At 37.6% G+C, this 18,146-nt stretch overlaps 1 protein-coding gene across 3 annotated transcripts in view; it reads right to left on the reverse strand.

The window, feature by feature from the left end:
- The window catches only part of asic1b (acid-sensing (proton-gated) ion channel 1b), a 496,417-nt gene that overhangs the window by 105,668 nt on the left and 372,603 nt on the right, over positions 1 to 18,146 (reverse strand). For all 3 annotated transcript variants that reach the window (XM_022682367.2, XM_022682368.2, XM_022682366.2), the window contains one exon: positions 9,488 to 9,638. In XM_022682367.2, coding sequence (XP_022538088.1) covers positions 9,488 to 9,638 — 151 coding nt within the window. The remainder of the gene's footprint in view (positions 1 to 9,487; positions 9,639 to 18,146) is intronic.

The raw sequence follows: 18,146 nt of genomic DNA on the forward strand, positions 1-18,146 counted from the left end.
AATTAAATTATTAAAGTACATTGTAAATGCATAAAGTATATATAGTATATAGTAAAAGTATAGGGCCTATTAAATTTATTTATTACTTAAAACAATCTATATCACTCATATCTATAATCTGTGGTGTAAATGACTGTGGTGGAAATGACATTTCTACTGTTTTCAATAAAAAATTGATGATGGCTTCACTGATTAGCTTTGAATTGATAGTTAGCATTTCATGCATGCAAAACAAAGCTTTTCATGTTAAATTTGTGATCTTTTTCAAAACAACAATGGAACTACAGCATGTTTGTGACATACAATAAATATATTTGCTGATCAATCAATATTTACCTTGTTTTTTCTTCAACAGTTGTGAGTGGAAAATTAAGTGGCTTCTATGGCCAACATGTGCTCTGATGTCTCTTTACATTTCCATGGAAACAACCTGAACAATCTTTCACCAGAACCTTTTTAAAGTGAAAGTAGACATTTCGGTGAAAATGACGCCAATGCTGTGAGACAGGTATACTTTGTATAAAGAATAATATTGACAGTGGACTCAAATAAAATATTTTTATATATTTTATTTATTTCAGTATTCCTTACTACAGCTGCATTAACAATTCTCATATAAATGATACTTTTAACCTTTTTTTTTCATTGTGGATGTTTGGGGGCCCTATGTTAACGATCTATAGCGCACTAGTTAATTGCGCTTTGCGCAGCTGGATTTAGGGGCGTGTCCTGTGTCTTTGGTATCTTGAGGGTGCGAAAAATATGCCTTGCGCAGCTCCAACGGCGCAAAGGGTGTGTTTTAATTCCCTTAATTATTCATGGGTGTGTTTTGGGCGTAACGTGAAATAAGCCAATCAGTGTGTCTGTAGTCATTACCTTTAAGAGACAGGAGTGCGCTGACTTCTGTTCATTCCTATTTTAAGAGCGCATAAACTGACTGCACATCAGGCGGTGAAAATAAACCAGCAGCTTAGGGAAGAGTAAATTTATTTTATTCTTTATTCTGTTTATTGTTTATGTAAAAACTGGGTTTGCAACAATAAATATTAATCAAGCTATCGATTATTTACACTGGAGGGGGACCCTCATTTACAGTTTAAAAGGGATTAAAAATATGAAAAAAAATAGATATAAAAACTGACATTTACTATAGATGAATAAAATATATACATAAAAAAGGACAAATAGGACATTTTAAAAAGATCATAAAAATTGACATGAAGGGTAAAGAATTTATATTGAAATTAAAGTAAAATGATAAAAATGATAAGAAATGATCAAATTTATACCAATAAACTAAGAACATGGGAATCATGGGAATATATATATATATATATATATATATATATATATATATATATATATATATATATATATATATATATATATTTAATAATTTGATTAATAAAATAATACAAATAATTAAAATGAATAAAAAAATTAATAATATAAAATATAAACTCTTAAAAAAACAAAAAAAATTAAATCACAGGCTTTCTGATAGTGGGCAGAATAATAAAATTTTCAGTTTCAGTTAGTTTTAGTTTTAAATCATTGAAACAGCTCATCAAAACCACAACCTATCCTTTATATTTGACAATATTTGATTAACTTACAGGTTCTTACTTATTTTTATTTAACTGAATTGAGTTTTATATTATTTCGCGCTGAATTCAGCTCCACGCTGCGAAAGAGAGAAAGAGAGAGAGAGAGAGAGAGAGAGTTTTGCCTGATTTCTCTTAATTAATTATCAGTAAATATGTGGCTTCAATAGTGAGTTTATAACATGTTATAAGCATTTTCCTTATTTATTACAACGTTTTCTTAGAAGACAGAGAGGTTATTCTGTGCGCAATGCCGCGCGTGCTGCAAGCTTTGCTTTGCGTGCCTGACATTTTAGAGTGGACAGATTTTAACTAGCTAAATTAATATATTTAATAATTTAATACATTTGCCCTGGTGAAAAGAAAAAAAATCTAACATATAGCTTTATATTTCTGTGTATTTCAAATGTTTTAAGTTTTATATAATTGCAGGCAGCACCACACGCCAGGATGACAATGTGCTTTATTTTTCAGATATAAAAGTCAATTTCAGTTAAATAATAGCAAAGTGAAATAAAATAAATTCATGTTCAGTCAAAGTGCTTTTTAGTTTGATTTGATTGAATATGATTTAATTTCCCATTTAAAAAAACTCCAGCATTTGAGTGAATAAGCATCTGTTGAAATTCTTTAACAGCAGAATACATATATCTGCTATTTTAAGCTACAGTTATTAAGTCTGTGTATGAACATAAATATAAATCCTTATAACTGACAGAAATAAATATAACTAATAATAATTTATAGTTACTGTGCAGATTTTAAAGTATATTTTATTTTTATAGTTGATTGCTGAAGGCTGTGGGTAAGGTGTATTGCTCTGTGGTGAGGAAGTGATGGTATGGGGTATTTGGAGCGCGGAGCGCAGGGCGCAGGGTGATGTGATTCAGCACTGGGTGCGCGCCAGTGACAGGTGAATTTCGACATCCATTCTGAGGATCAATCGCTCAATCTGTTTTTCCGCCACCAAGATAGAAACACGCCAGAAATTTACCTGAAAACACCTCATTTCCAGACCACCACGCCCATCTGCGTTAATATATTCCAAAAGTCCATTGCTATTTTACAGTTTTTCTCAATTGGTTTGGCTCATTTCTTGAAACTGAGATGACATTCCTATAACTATAAGGTAAATTGGCCAAACAGACTCTTCGCAACACTTCAGACAACCAGCAAAATGTCATATGTCTCCCAAAACGTTTATTCTAGCTTCAAAATGAAGTCCCTCTCCCATATAAATAGTCAGTACCATAAAAATGGCATAGATCCTTCTCGATTGCTTTGGCACATTTTCATTCATTTCGTCCTCCTGTCAAAATAAACTGCACGGTGCAGCACAACTACATGGATCCTCATCAAATGCTCATATCGCTCCAAAAACAGTTTACCTATGTGTCAAATCTAATGTCCTTTCTCACACAAATCATCAGTGCCCCCAAAATGCATTGTCCCTTTGGTATTGTGTAAGTACTGCAAGTCAAAATGCTTAGATGTTTTGTCTTTATGGCAGAGGTCTAGCTAAAGGAATACACTTTTCACACCACACACACTGCACTCCTTCTGCTGAGGAAACTGTAACTATTTTTATTTACAAGTACATCTTTACACATTACTGTAGGTAGAAAAAAAATACAAAGGAAAATGTATCAAATATACTATGTATACAAAATACAAAAACCTGCAAAAACAAAACAAAATACATTACAGTATGTAAAAAAAAACAGTCAACCATCACAAATGCAATACAGTAACATTCTGACTACTCTGTGTCACTCCCCTCTCACTCCTGCTCATCTTCCTGGCCATCCATCCGCTGCAGTCTGTTTGGACATAAATTCTCATCAACATTACATCTGATGTGTTCCTTAGCAATGCACCGTGGGAAGAAGCGCTGTGAATGCCTGAGCCATCCTCTACACTGATCGCCACAGGACTATATCATCGTTATATCATCACAGGACTAGCATAAAAGTACTAGCACCAGGCCAAGCTGTATACAGTCATATGAAAAAGTTTGGGCACCCCTATTAATCTTAATCATTTTTAGTTCTAAATAATGTATAATAATCTAATAATGGACACAGTAATATTTCAGGATTGAAATGAGGTTTATTGTACTAACAGATAATGTGCAATATGCATTAAACCAAAATTTGACAGGTGCAAAAGTATGGGCACCCTTATCATTTTATTGATTTGAATACTCCTAACTACTTTTTACTGACTGTTTACTGACAAAACAAAATTGGTTTGGTAACCTCATTGAGCTTTCAACTTCATAGCCAGGTGTATCCAATCATGAGAAAAGGTATTTAAGGTGGCCAATTGCAAGTTGTTGTCCTGTTTGAATCTCCTCTGAAGAGTGGCATCATGAGCTCATCAAAACTACTCTCAAATGATCTAAAAACAAAGATTGTTCAACATAGTTGTTCAGGGGAAGGATACAAAAAGTTGTCTCAGAGATTGAACCTGTCAGTTTCCACTGTGAGGAACATAGTAAGGAAATGGAAGACCACAGGGACAGTTCTTGTTAAGCCCAGAAGTGGCAGGCCAAGAAAGATATCAGAAAGGCAGAGAAGAAGAATGGTGAGAACAGTCAAGGACAATCCACAGAACACCTCCAAAGAGCTGTAACAGGAAGTTACTTGATTTCAACTTTCAAACACAACCTATCAAAATTCCACCCTAAATCACCAGTGCTTCACTCCCACCCCTCACACGTATAAGCACTCATTACTTTATTGAACACCAACGAATCATTAGCTAAGTATAGGCCTATAAATAGGTCAAATGTCAAGATGTCTGTTTGAACCATGAATGACAACGAAGAGAGGGCCGGGAGAGTTGGTAGAGGCAGAGGACGTCCATGAAGAGTTCAGGTTTGAGGAGGAGGAGTTGGAAGGGAAGGAAGAGGACGAGTTGGACAGGGAAGAGGACAAGGGCAAAGAAGGGAAGCAAGGAGAGCTGTCTCAGATGAGATTAGGGCTACATTGGTTGATCATGTGATCAATCATGGGTTGACCATGAGAGAGGCTGGACTGCGGGTCCAGCCAAACTTGAGTTGATTCACGGTGACAGCCATAATCCGAACATTGATTTGGAAAAAATAAATATTTTGGGTTTGAAAACTGTTTATGTGTGTTGTGAGTATTTCACCTTCTCTCTGCACTTCTGTATGAAAATAAACATAGAATCCCATGAATGAAAGAAGAGCTTTAGGTTTTGATCAACAGTGTGTACACCATGAATCCAAAATGTCATATTATGACAAAGGTGTTGGCAGTGTGAGGTCAGTGCTTGCTTTTGAGATGTGTTGGTAACATTTTAAATGTTGTGTGTCATTTTGCTGGAGATTTGAGGCATTTTGCATTTTGTGTGAGCAATTGTGGGTTTTGTGTGTAGAGTTTTGAAAAATAGACACAGAGCTTGGAAAATGTGTGTAAACAGTTGTAAAAAACTGTAACTGGAAATATATACACTTAAGCTTTTATTTTAAAAGCTTTTTTAACTCCTAAACTGAAATTAGTGGCTAATAATGTTTGTAATAATGTGTATTTTCGAATCACTGGGCTTATTTGTGGGATATTGCATTTGGTTTGAAAGTGCTGCATCGTTGCTAGGTTACCTGTATGTGGCGGAGCAATACATGGAGAGCTTCGGTTGCAGTGCATTATCGGCTAATATTGCCAATCATAAAATGCCTCTCAGCCAATCAAATTGCAGGGTTGGAATTAACTGTGGTATAATTGACAATATACTTTACAGACCTTATTATATCTTAAATTCATATAACTGAACCAAGTTTTATATTATATTTGTAGTCTGGTTCTAAACTCAACGCAGTGCATTTAGCCTTGGTTAAATAATTTTCTCTTGCTTAAATAACAGTAAATACGGTGGTTATAGTGAGTTTTATACCATAGCTTTGCTGTGCGAACTACACTTGATCTGACTTTATTTTTTTAAACAATTTTTTTTCTAAGAAAATAGAGGCAATCCTGAGCAAGCTCTGCTATGTGTGCCTGCTGCATTTTAAAGGCTGGATGAGATTTTAATTAATTAATTAATATATTTTATATTTTAAGACATGTGCCCTGGTGATAAAATGAAATAAATGCGAGGTAAAATAATATAAATGTATGTTCAGTCAAAGTGCTTTTCTCTTTTCATTTTTTATTTCCTAAACTGGAGGTTTGGAAAGAAAGATTGAGAATGAGCATCTGTCAAATTCTCAAACAGCAGAATGTCTATATCTGCTATATTAAGCTAAAATTATTTAATCTGTGTACTGAACTAAATATAAATCCTTAGAAATATAAATCCTTATCAAACAAGTCACAGATTTTGCAAGTTACACAGGCTAGAGGTTTCACAATAAGACCTCAAATCATATAAGCTATGGCTTTTAGATGTGACCTCACCTAAAATAGGCTATAAAATTTAAATGTGACCTTCTATCATATAGGCTATAGGTTTCAAACATGACCTCACATTACACAGGCTAATCTCAGGATTTACGCATGACCCTATGTTCTCCAGGCTCTAGTTTTACACGTTCTCACTCTGACAACAGGCTTCACGTATGACTTCACATTAAATAGTTCTGAGGATTAACATGTGACTTCATGTTACATAGATTATGAGATTTACACTAGACCTCCCAAACAGGCTATGGGTTATACACCTGTTGATCCCACATCAAACAATTTAATATGCATATCACGGAAGCAGTCCTAGTGTATCCAGCAGCAGCTGAGGTGCAACTTCATTTTGACTGTGAATTGAATGCAACTGTTTCAGGCTTGTTGTAGCTAATCAAACATGACAGCAACACACATGCCACCCTGTTACGACAAATACACACCGTGATACACTACACACCACCTGTTTTAACAGTGCTACTTTCACACTCCAAAAAATTCAGATTTAAAATTAATACCACACTCTAAATGCACATATTTTAACCGCTACATATTTTACCCTCATTACACTGAATGGGATTTTTACCAGCGTTCCAATCTGGTGAATTAGCTCCGAAAGAATGAATCAGTGGGTAGGGCACAGACAGGTCAACGGAGACCAGAAGACGTGATATGTGTGATAATAAAATGATAATGAATGAGGCAGTGTATGGTCAGTTGGTAGCGGGTTGGTGTGAGTGGTGCTGGAATGTGTGCAGGCTCTAAATTTTAATTCAATATTGATTTATCCAGGGATGCTAAGTAATTTCAGTTGTATGTCAGCAGTGTTTAATTATTTAATTTGGTCCAAAATAAGATACACTAATTATTAATTATTATTATTAAATGGCAATAGTTTAATATATCTTATCTATATAATCTAATCTGTTCCTTTTTTAGGTGACAATTTACAAGAAGCACTTACTTTATTTGTGTTCACACCATGTTGTGAGTAATCATACCATAGTTAGTTCAGACCCTGCAATGTGATTGGCTGAGAGACTTTCTGTGAGTGCCATTATCAGCCAGTAATGCATTTTAACCGAAGCTCTCCATGTATTACTTCACCATATACAACCTAGCAACGATGCAGCGCTTACCAACCACACAGCGCAGCTACAAACAGAGCAGCAATGGAACTATTTTAACTTGTGGAGTGTTTATAATCAAACAAATTGTACTTAACTCATAGGGCCCTATCGTACACCCCGCGCAAGGTGTGTAGCATGGCGCGTTGCCATCGTACACCCGGTCAACAGTCTATTTTTACTCCTTGCGCACGTATCCTTAAAATAGCGTTGGACTTTTGGAATATATTAACGCTGATGGGTGTGGTGGTCTGGAAATGACGTGTTTTCAGGTAAATTTCTATCTGTTTCTATCTTGGCAGCGGAAAAATTAATTGCGCAATTGATCCCCAGAAAGGACATCGAAATTCAACTGTCACTGTCACGCACCCAAAACTGAATCAGATCACCCTGCGCTCCAAAATACCCCATACAATCACTTCCTTACCACAGAAAAATAAACCTCACCCAGAACCTTCAGCAATCAACTATAAAAATAAAATATACTTACAAATCTGCACAGAAACTATAAATTATTATTAGTTATATTTATTTCTGCCAGTTATAAGGATTTATATTTATGTTTAGTACACAGACTAAATAACTGTAGCTTAAAATATAGCACACAGGCATTCTGCTGTTTAAGAATTTCAACAGATGCTTATTTTCACTCAAATGCTGTAGTTTTTTAAATGGAAAATTAAAAGAGAAAAGAACTTAACATAAATGTATTTTATTTAACTTTGCTATTATTTAACTAAAATTCACTTTTATATCTGAAAAATAAAGCACATTGTCACCTTGGCGTCTGGTGCTGCCCGTCAATTATATAAAACTTAAAACATTTGAAATACACAGAAATATAAAGCTATACGATAGCATTCGTTTCTTATCATCAGGGCAAATTTATTAAAATATTAATTATAGTAATTCATTAATTAAAATCTCGTCCAGCTCTCTAAAATGTCACAGGCAGGCAAAGTGGAGCTTGGCGCAGCACACAGCATTGTGCGCAGAATAACCTTTGTCTTTAACGTTTTAATAAATAAGGTCGGAGAAGTGTAATAAAATTCATGTTAATAAACTCACTAAAGCCAACAAATGTACTGATAATTAATCAAGAGAAATCAGACAAAATGCGCTGCGCCTCTCTCTCTCTCTCTCTCTCTCTCTCTGCAGCGCGGAACTGAATTCAGCGTGAGGCTTCAAACAATATAAACTCAGTTTATAATAAGTAAGGACCTGTAAGTTCATCAAATAGATAGATAGATAGATAGATAGATAGATAGATACTTTATTTATCCCGAAGGAAATTTAGGAAATATAAAGGATAGGTTGAGGTTTTGGTGAGCTGTTTTCATGATTTGAAACTGAAACTAACTGAAACTGAAACTTTTATTATTCTGCGCAGAAAGCCTGTGATTGTTTTAAATGAGTTTTTTAATGAGTTTATATTTTATATTATTTTTTGTATTCATTTTAATTATTTTAATTATTTATTATATATTATTTTATTAATCAAATTTTATATTTATATATATATATATATATATATATATATATATATATATATATATATATATATTCCCCATGATTCCAATGTTCTTAGTTTATTGATATAAATTTGATAATTTCTTATCATTCTTATCATTTAACTTTACTTTCACTGCTATTATTATTTTCTTCATAAGATATAAATTCTTTACTTTTTATGTCAATTTTTATGATCTTTTTATAATGTCCTATTTTTCCTTTTTTACTTATATATTTTATTCGTCTATAGTAAATGTCAGTTTTTATTTATATATTTTTTATATTTTTAATCCCTTTTAAACTGTAAATGCTCAGTGGCATTGTAAATGAGCGTCCCCCTCCAGTGTAAATAATCGATTGCTTGATTAATATTCAGTGTTGCAAACCCAGTTTTACCATAAACAATAAACAGAATAAAGAACAAAATAAATGTACTCTTCTCTAAGCTGCTGGTTTATCTTCACAGCGTGGCGCAGTCAGTTTCCTATGCGCTCTTAAAATAGGAATGAACAGAAGTCAGCGCGAACCTCTGTCCTAAAGGGGATGGATACTGACACACTGATTGGTTTATTTCACGTTACGCCCAAAACACACCCATGAATAATCAAGGGAATTAAAACACGCCTTTTGCGCCGTTGGAGCTGCGCAAGGCGTGTTTTTCACGCTCTCAAGATACCAAAGACACAGGACATGCCCCTAAATCTAGCTGCGCAAAGGGCAATTACCACTGAATTACTTCACTGAATTTCCCTGTCAAACTACATCAGTTTTCCACAGTGTTTGTTAGTGATAGTGTATGGACGGGTGTTGAGTCAGCTCGTACCGGGCATGTGGACCATGCGGCAGTTGCAGTTCTCCACCAGGTAGCGCGTCTCACAGTCGATGCGGCAGGCCGTGATGCTGTACGTGGTGAAGAAATCCGAGTCCATCGGAGCATCTCGACAGTCACCCCACGGGGGAGGCAGGTAAGTCAGCTATATATACACACATACACACACACATACACACACACACACACACACATATATTAAAAATGCGATAGGCACAGTAAGCAGCATTACCATGCAGAGGGGATCAGTTCTGGCAGTTCATTCATCAGCTCTCAATTCATGACTGCTTATGCCCGAACCTAATTACCCCCATCCCGCAATCTCGCTCTGTTCCGATTCACAGCTTTCAGAGCCCAAAGAGGAATAAACACAATTCACACTTCAGTGGAGGCAGCTGGCATGGCGTGGGACTGCATGTGGATTTATTCCGCCAGGCAACAACAACCACAAAGTTTCTACATATAAAAAAAAACATATCATACAACCCTAAATCAGAAAAAGATAGAAAATGCAAAAAATAAAAAACAAGATTTCTTATATTTACATTAATTTTTATTTTATTGCATGAGGTAAGAACACAAGATTTTTTATGTTTGTTCTGCTCAGCTTCATTTTGTTTATGTCTATATGTTTACTGAAATTGTGAGCAAAAACAATGTGTAAATCTACTTTACAGTGATTTTTGTTAGTAGCACCTAGCATACTGCTTTAAAAACTCAGTGTAACACTATACTTTAGCTACAGTCATATGAAAAAGGTGGGCACCCCTATTAATCTTAATAATTTTTAGTTCTAAATATTTGGGTGTTTGCAACAGCCATTTCAGTTTGATATGTCTAATAACTGATGGACACAGTAATATTTCAGGATTGAAATGAGGTTTATTGTACTAACAGAAAATGTGCAATATGCATTAAACCAAAATTTGACCGGTGCATTTTATTGATTTGAATACTCCTAACTACTTTTTCAGTAAACTGAAGCACAAAATTAGTTTGTTAACCTCATTGAGCTTTGAACTTCATAACCAGAGAAAAGGTCTTAATGGTGGCCAATTGCAAGTTGTTCTCCTATTTGTATCTCCTCTGAAGAGTGGCATCATGGGCTCATCATGGGCTCAACAACTCTCAAATGATCTAAAAACAAAGATTGTTCAACATAGTTGTTCAGGGGAAGGATACAAAAAGTTGTCTCAGAGATTTAACCTGTCAGTTTCCACTGTGAGGAACATAGTAAGGAAATGGAAGACCACAGGGACAGTTCTTGTTAAGCCCAGAAGTGGCAGGCCAAGAAAAATATCAGAAAGGCAGAGAAGAAGAATGGTGAGAACAGTCAAGTACAATCCACAGACCACCTCCAAAGAGCTTCAGCATCATCTTGCTGCAGATGGTGTCACTGTGCATCGGTCAACAATACAGCGCACTTTGCACAAGGAGAAGCTGTATGGGAGAGTGATGCGAAAGAAGCCATTTCTGCAAGCACGCCACAAACAGAGTCGCCTGAGGTGTGCTTTTGCATCACTCTCCCATACAGCTTCTCCTTGTGCAAAGTGCGCTGTATTGTTGACCGATGCACAGTGACACCATCTGCAGCAAGAGAGATACTGATGACTTGATGACTTTAGGGCACTGACCACAGGACACTGACCTCAGATAATAGGATACTTGGAATGAGAAAAACCTGTTGGTTAAAAGCACATATCATTGGAAACACAATTCGACAGAATGACCTGATGACTTTAGGGCACTGACCACAGGACACTGACCTCAGAACACTGACCACAGGGTGCTAAACACAGGATACTTTCCACAGCACACTTCTCACAAGATGTTAGAAACAGGACATTGACCACAGGATGCTACCCACAGGATGCTACCCACAGGATGCTACCCACAGGATGCTTCCCACAGGATGCTTCCCACAGGATGCTGGTTGGTGGAGTTTTCTCAGTCCAGCAGTGACACTGAGGTGTTTATTCTCCAGCATCTCTCATGTACAATTTTTAGCTGTTTTTTGCATTATCCATTGCTTATGTCGTGCTCATCAAAATGTGTTGTGCTGATTATCTGTTGAATTGTCTTACCCTTAAAAACATTTTGGCTTTAGGTCATCGTCAGGTTTAGATCAACCAATAGTCAAACAGCTCGCAGTCACAGGTCAGAGGTGCATCTCATGAACCTTTAATTGTCTAATTTAATTTGATAAACAAAGAACATTACAGGGCGCCGAGTGGTCCAGCGGTCTAAGGCGCTGCCACTATGAGCAGGAGGTCGCAGGTTCGAACCCCAGCTCATGCAGCTTTGCCATCAAGCTGCCGGCGTCAGAGGGAGCAAAATTGGCCCTGCTCCCTCTGGGTGGGTAGATGGCGCTCTCTCCCCACATCACTCCCAGGGTAATGTCTGCAGCACAGGGCGTCTGTGAGCTGATGTACCAGAGCCGAGCCGCTGTGCTTTCCTCCAAGCGCACTGGCTGCTCGGTAATGCTGCATCAGCAGCAGCTCGAAAAGAAGCGGTGGCTGGCTTCACATGTATCGGAGGAAGCATGTGCTAGTCTTCGCCCTCCTGGTGTGTTGTGGCATTACTAGTGATAGGGGGAGTCCTAATGAGTGGGTTGGGTAATTAGCCGTGTAAATTGGGGAGAAAAATGGGAAAAATTAGAAATAAAATTATAAAAAAAAACAAAACAAAAAAAAAAAACATTGAAGTGTCACAAGATTTCACAATAGAAACACAAGGCCAAGAAGAGGGGTAAGACTGTGTGGTGGAAGTTTGAGGGGACAAAGCAGAGGAAGAGGTAGGAGAGTTCATGTCCAGAGGTTTGTCCCAGATGAAATAAAGGCAACAATTGTGGACCATTTTTTACAGTTTTTTTCGGTCGCTTTGGAGCATTTTTGCACATCAGAACTGACTTTCTTAAAACCAGTTGCTCAATCTGAACATCATCGAGTCACTTGTGCACATCACAGAAGCCATTTCTCATTTATTTTATACAAACAGCACATGATTCTGTACAACTGTCTGCTGTTTCCAAAATAATCAATAGCTTTTGTCATGTAGATCACAGTGCATTACACATTACTCTGCTGAACTGCTCTAACAACCTAAACACCTAGATATTAGTTCATTGTAAAAGTCGCCATAATCAAAATAGTTTAGCCAGTTGTCAGGACCTTTGAAGCAGACTTTATATTATATATATTTCTATTGGACTTTTTAGTAATATAATACAGGAAATTGACAAATCCTGCACCTAACAGCTGGGGTTATGCATAGGGCTCAGCCAGGATCTACTACTCACTCAATTAACAACAATAGCCAAAACCACCACAATCTGATACTGGCTCGACAAGGATCCAGAAGCACAGAATAACACTTTGTTCATGGTCCATTGCCTCAACTGCCAAGTATCCAGACCTACTGAAAAAATGAACCAATGAACAAACAGAATCGCTCCTTGATCTGTGCTCACTTCCTTTTTCTATGGCAACAACACACTAACCACAGCAACCTACCTAAGCACAATCACACACTAATTGACACTTTAAGTTGCGCGAGCAGAACACAGCAACCACTATCATCTGATACAGGCTCGACAAGAATCCAGAAGCATAGCTAACTATGTTCATGGTCCGTGCCTCAACTGCCAAGTACTCAGACGTTTGCAAAAATACATGTGACAAATTACTACAAGAACAGCAGGACCACACCAATCCCTTTCATCCGAACTCTAAACACCAACTTCAGTGCAAGCTCTTCTCAGGGGTCATCAGGTAGGCACCTTCCATCGTCAGTGTTTCGCTGAATTAAGCCCACGACACCTCCAGAAGGCTCAACAGTGAAGTCTGGCGTCTCAGACCCACCCCCCTCCAAGCCTGCTGTTGAAGCACCTTCAAACTCATTCCCTTCCTCACTTAACCTCAGCTCTTCCATAACTCTCGCCAGGTGATTCTCCGCTTCTCTACACTTTCCCATCTCATCCACTGCCCCTGTTTACTCTGCCCTGCTGCTTTTGCTCTCCTTGCTTCCTCCTCCTGTTCACAGATAAACTCCTCAACCAAGCTTGTCAACAGCTGTTCCAGCATTCCTCTCCCACACCACGCCACACTACTGAGGCAACGCGGCACCCCCAGCCATGTCCTTATAGCCTTATTCATAACCCTTTCTAACCTCTCAACCTCAGAAATCGGAATATCATAAACTGCTAGTGGCCGCCTTAGACGAGGCAACAAACCAAACTGCAGACACCACAATTTTAATTTACCTGGAATGAAAAGACTTATCAATTCTATTAATGGCCTCCACCATTTCCTTTCTCTACCCCACCACCTGCTCCTTTATCATTTGATGCTGCAGGAGAACTAAAGGGTGCATGGAAGGAGGGTAAAGGAAAGCTATTTGTTGTGATGTGGATGAGAATATGTGGTCCAACAGACAGGAATGTGAGGAGGTATAGAAAGACTGCACTGTGATTTTCACTGTACATTGCTGCCTGTTTCCTAGGTTTACATTTCTGAAAAATGTCTTTCCTTTGTGCTATATAATCTTTTGACAGAAATGTATTTTTTTCTTTTGTTTGGTTTTGTTACAATTATGTGGTCTGTCAATAAATTTCTGCACAAACAGTGAATAGATAAATTTGAATTGTGTCCAATTTCTTGCAATCAGGCTCCCACATGAAAACATCCGTGAGCACAGATTTTTTATCTTATGTATAGGACTGCAGGACAGGGTACACTGTTGCACTGTTGACAACATGATTAAGTATTTTGAGTGCCTTGTTGAGTGCCATAGGCAATGACACACAGACTAGACCTTCTGATGGCACTGACAAGTTGATTGACATAAATATTTACTTTTAAGGCAAAATCAAAGAATTTTGAGTAAGGTACGTGCTTTTGCAGGTATTTCATTGAGTTTTGCTGTTTGCACTTACTGTAGATAGATAGATATTTTAGGTATACAGCTTGAAGATATCAGGTACTATATACTGTATTTTTTACACTATTAGTACACGTCAGTGCACCTTATAATACGTTGTGCCTTATGTATGAATTCTACCAGTCCACTCCGCTGAAGTACAGCGTTATACAGGAGTTTCAGTTTAGCATTAGCCGCTAACTGTGCTAAGCTCTGGCTGTTTCTCCGTTCAGAGGTAAGTATTATCAGCTTGTAGCCTGCTGCTAACTCTGCATAGCACTGCTGAAACAATGTTTGCATTAGTACTAGCTAATTAGCAGTAGCTCATGAGGCTAGTGCTAGTGATAAGCTGCTAATGGCTTAGTGGAAATCTGTAAATCTGAGCTTACTGTAAATAAACAGAAGCGCTTTACTAACCCAAATAAGTATATTTTTTAAGAATGACAGTTTTGTTTACTTTACTTAGCTTAGCTTTACAGGCTTGACCTGCTGAATTAAAGGAAAACATGGAGACACCTCTGTTCCTTATTAGTATCTTATAATGCACCTTGTAATCCAGTGCACTTTATAGTGCGAAAAATACTGTACTCTGTGTTAAATATTAGAGCTAGGTGCTCCACTTAAGCTACAAATATTCATAAAAAATCTTCTCTGTTAATAACTGGACATACCTAACTGTTATTTTATACATGCTTTACAATATCTGAGTAAAACATCTCCTTGGCGCCTCCCAAATTTCATAGTACTTTAGATTAGAAAATATGTCAATGTATATGTACAAAAAAAGTGAATGCAATCCTATCGGTGTAAACACCTGTACATCAGTAAAGTGAATATATTCTTTATTTTTAAAACAACTATGTAGGAAAAAGCTATATAAACATACAGTAAAGGAAATAATGATTTAATCCCTTGCTGATTGTCATGCCTGGTGCTGAAAATGCACCTATCTTCTCCAGTCACAGGACTACACTACCCAAAATGCACCAATCAGTGACTCTCACGATCATGTCATGCCCTTAGGAAATAATTTGCCTGAGTACTAACACCTGGTGCGCCAGGTATATAAGACTGCCCACTACCCCAACTCTGTGTACCAAACTCTGTACTGTGTATTGTGACCCTGGTATTTTTTTTCCTGTTCACCAGTATTGACCCTGTTTATTCTGATTACTCTCTGTATTACTCTTTTTGTTATTAAAGTCTTGATTTTACAAGTGCGCTTGTCTGAGTTCTGCCCTAACAAGACACTGAGATTTTGTAAGTTTGCCCACTGACAAAGACAGTCAATAATTTTATGGGTAGAATAATTTTAACAGAGAAATACAATATCAAAAATAAAATCCAGAAAATCACATTGTATAAATTATATACATTTATTTTCATTTTGCAGAGAGAAATAAGTATTTGATCCCCTACCAACCATAAAGAGTTCTGGCTCTTACAGACGAGTTAGACGCTCCTAATCAACTCGTTACCTGCATTAAAGACAGTTGTCTAAAAATTGTCACCTGTATAAAAGACTCCTGTCCACGGACTCAAGTAATCAGTCAGACTCTAAACTCTATAACATGGGTGAGACCAAAGAGCTTTCTAAGGATGTCAGGGACAAGATAATAGACCTGCACAACCTGGGATGGGCTACAAAACCATAAATAAGAGGCTCTGTGAGAAAGAGACAACTGTTGGTGAACTAGTAAGAAAATGGCAGGTGTTAATGGTCTCAAGGTAGCTGGGAAAAATTCTGCAGTGCCCGCAAGGTCCCCCTGCTCAAGAAGGCACATGTGTAGGCACGTCTGAAGTTTGCCAACGAACACCTAGATTCTGGCATTCTGAGATTTTGAGGATGATTGGGAGAAGGTGTTGTGGTCAAATTTGCTTTTTGGCATTACCTCAACTTGCAGTGTATGGAGGAAGAGAAATGCTGACTATGTCCCAAAGAACACCGTCCCCACTGTCAAGCATTGGTGGTGTCTCTGATAAGGGCACAGGACTACTTCACCACATCAATAGGAGAATGGATGGAGCCATTTACCGTAAAATTATAAAAAGAGTGACAAACTTTCACCAGGACATAAAAAATGGATCATGGCTGGGCCTTCCAGCACGACAATGACCCAAAACCAAGGCAACAAAGGAGTGGTTGAGCAATAGAATTCTTATAAAGGGAGCTGAAGCTCCGAGTTGCCAAGCGACAGCTTTAAAATCGTAATGATTTAAAGATGATCTGAAAAAAAGAGCGGACCAAAATTCCTCCTGACATGTGCACAAACCTCATCATCAACTACAAAAAACTTATGACTGCTGAACTTGCCAACCGATGATTGCTGTAAAATATACAAAATCCAATAAAAATGTGAAAATATTAATAAGAATGCTTATTTAATTAACTTAATTAAATTAGTATTTAATGGAATATATTAAGTTTGGGTTAGTCAGGAAAGTGTGTTGAAACAAGCTGTTTTTGCAGTGGGCTTTCCTTGCAGTGGGCATTCCTTATAGTAGGTGTTCCTTATAGTGGGTGTTCCTTGCAGTGGGTATCCTTGCAGTGGGCGTTCCTTGAAGTGGGTGTTCCTTGCAGTAGGCGTTCTTTATAGTGGGTGTTCCTCGAAGTGGGCGTTCCTCATAGTGGGTGTTCCTTGAAGTGGATGTTCCTTATAGTGAGTGTTCCTTGAAGTGGGGGTTCCTTGTAGTGGGTGTTCCTTGAAGTGGGCATTCCTTATAGTGGGTGTTCCTTGAAGTGGGTATCCTTGCAGTGGGTGTTCCTTATAGTGGGTGTTCCTTGAAGTGGGCATTCCTTATAGTGGGTGTTCCTTGAAATGGGTATGCGTGCAGTGGGCGTTCCTTATAGTGGGTGTTCCTTGAAGTGGGCGTTCCTCACAGTGGGTGTTCCTTATAGTGGGTGTTCCTTGAAGTGGGCGTTCCTTGCAGTCGACATTCCTTGTAGTCTTGCATGGTTCGAATGATTTTGAATTTGAATGGTTTGAAGATAACAGGGTAGACTGATTAATCAAATATTTTATAGTTCAGTGATCAGCCTCACTCACAAGATAACACCTCACAAATTATTCCACGAAAAGCCACTGTAGAAGATGGGCTGGACCCCTTTTTATTGCATCTTGCAGCCCCAATTATTTTAGAATACATTTTATACATTTTTAATCTCTCAGTTTTATCTTGCAGAATTCCCAGGGTCTGGAAAACAGCCCATGTAATCCCTCTGCATAAAAGTGGTGAGACAAAATAATTATAGATCAATCTCAAAATGTCACGCCTGGCGCTGTCAGCTTTTCAGATTCTGCACCTCAAGAATACAATACCCAGAACACACCACACAGAGACTCTGGCAATCATGTGATGCTTCCAGGAACTAATTCTCCAAATTATTAATTTGGCCGGGTACTTAAGCCTGCTCAGAACTCTCACTCCTCGCTGAGTATTGCTTGGTTCATCCTGCTTTACAACACGTTTCTCTGATCTCTATTTTGTTACTCTGTGTATTACCTTTTTTCCGTGTACCCCGACTCCAATTTTTTTTGCCTGGTTTTAGAGAAGGACACAGCACTATCTCTGCTACAACATTGGTTTTAAATTATCTTTATTCAGAAATGGACAAGAAGAAACATTGTGCAGTAGATGTGAACAAAGCAGTAGTTCATTAGAATTTGAATATTAACAAATGCTCACACATGACACTTATTTATCAGCATGGAGTTTCATATTAAATTCATTATCA

Source organism: Astyanax mexicanus, chromosome 24 (assembly GCF_023375975.1).
Source record: "Astyanax mexicanus isolate ESR-SI-001 chromosome 24, AstMex3_surface, whole genome shotgun sequence".
Taxonomy (NCBI): domain Eukaryota; kingdom Metazoa; phylum Chordata; class Actinopteri; order Characiformes; family Acestrorhamphidae; genus Astyanax; species Astyanax mexicanus.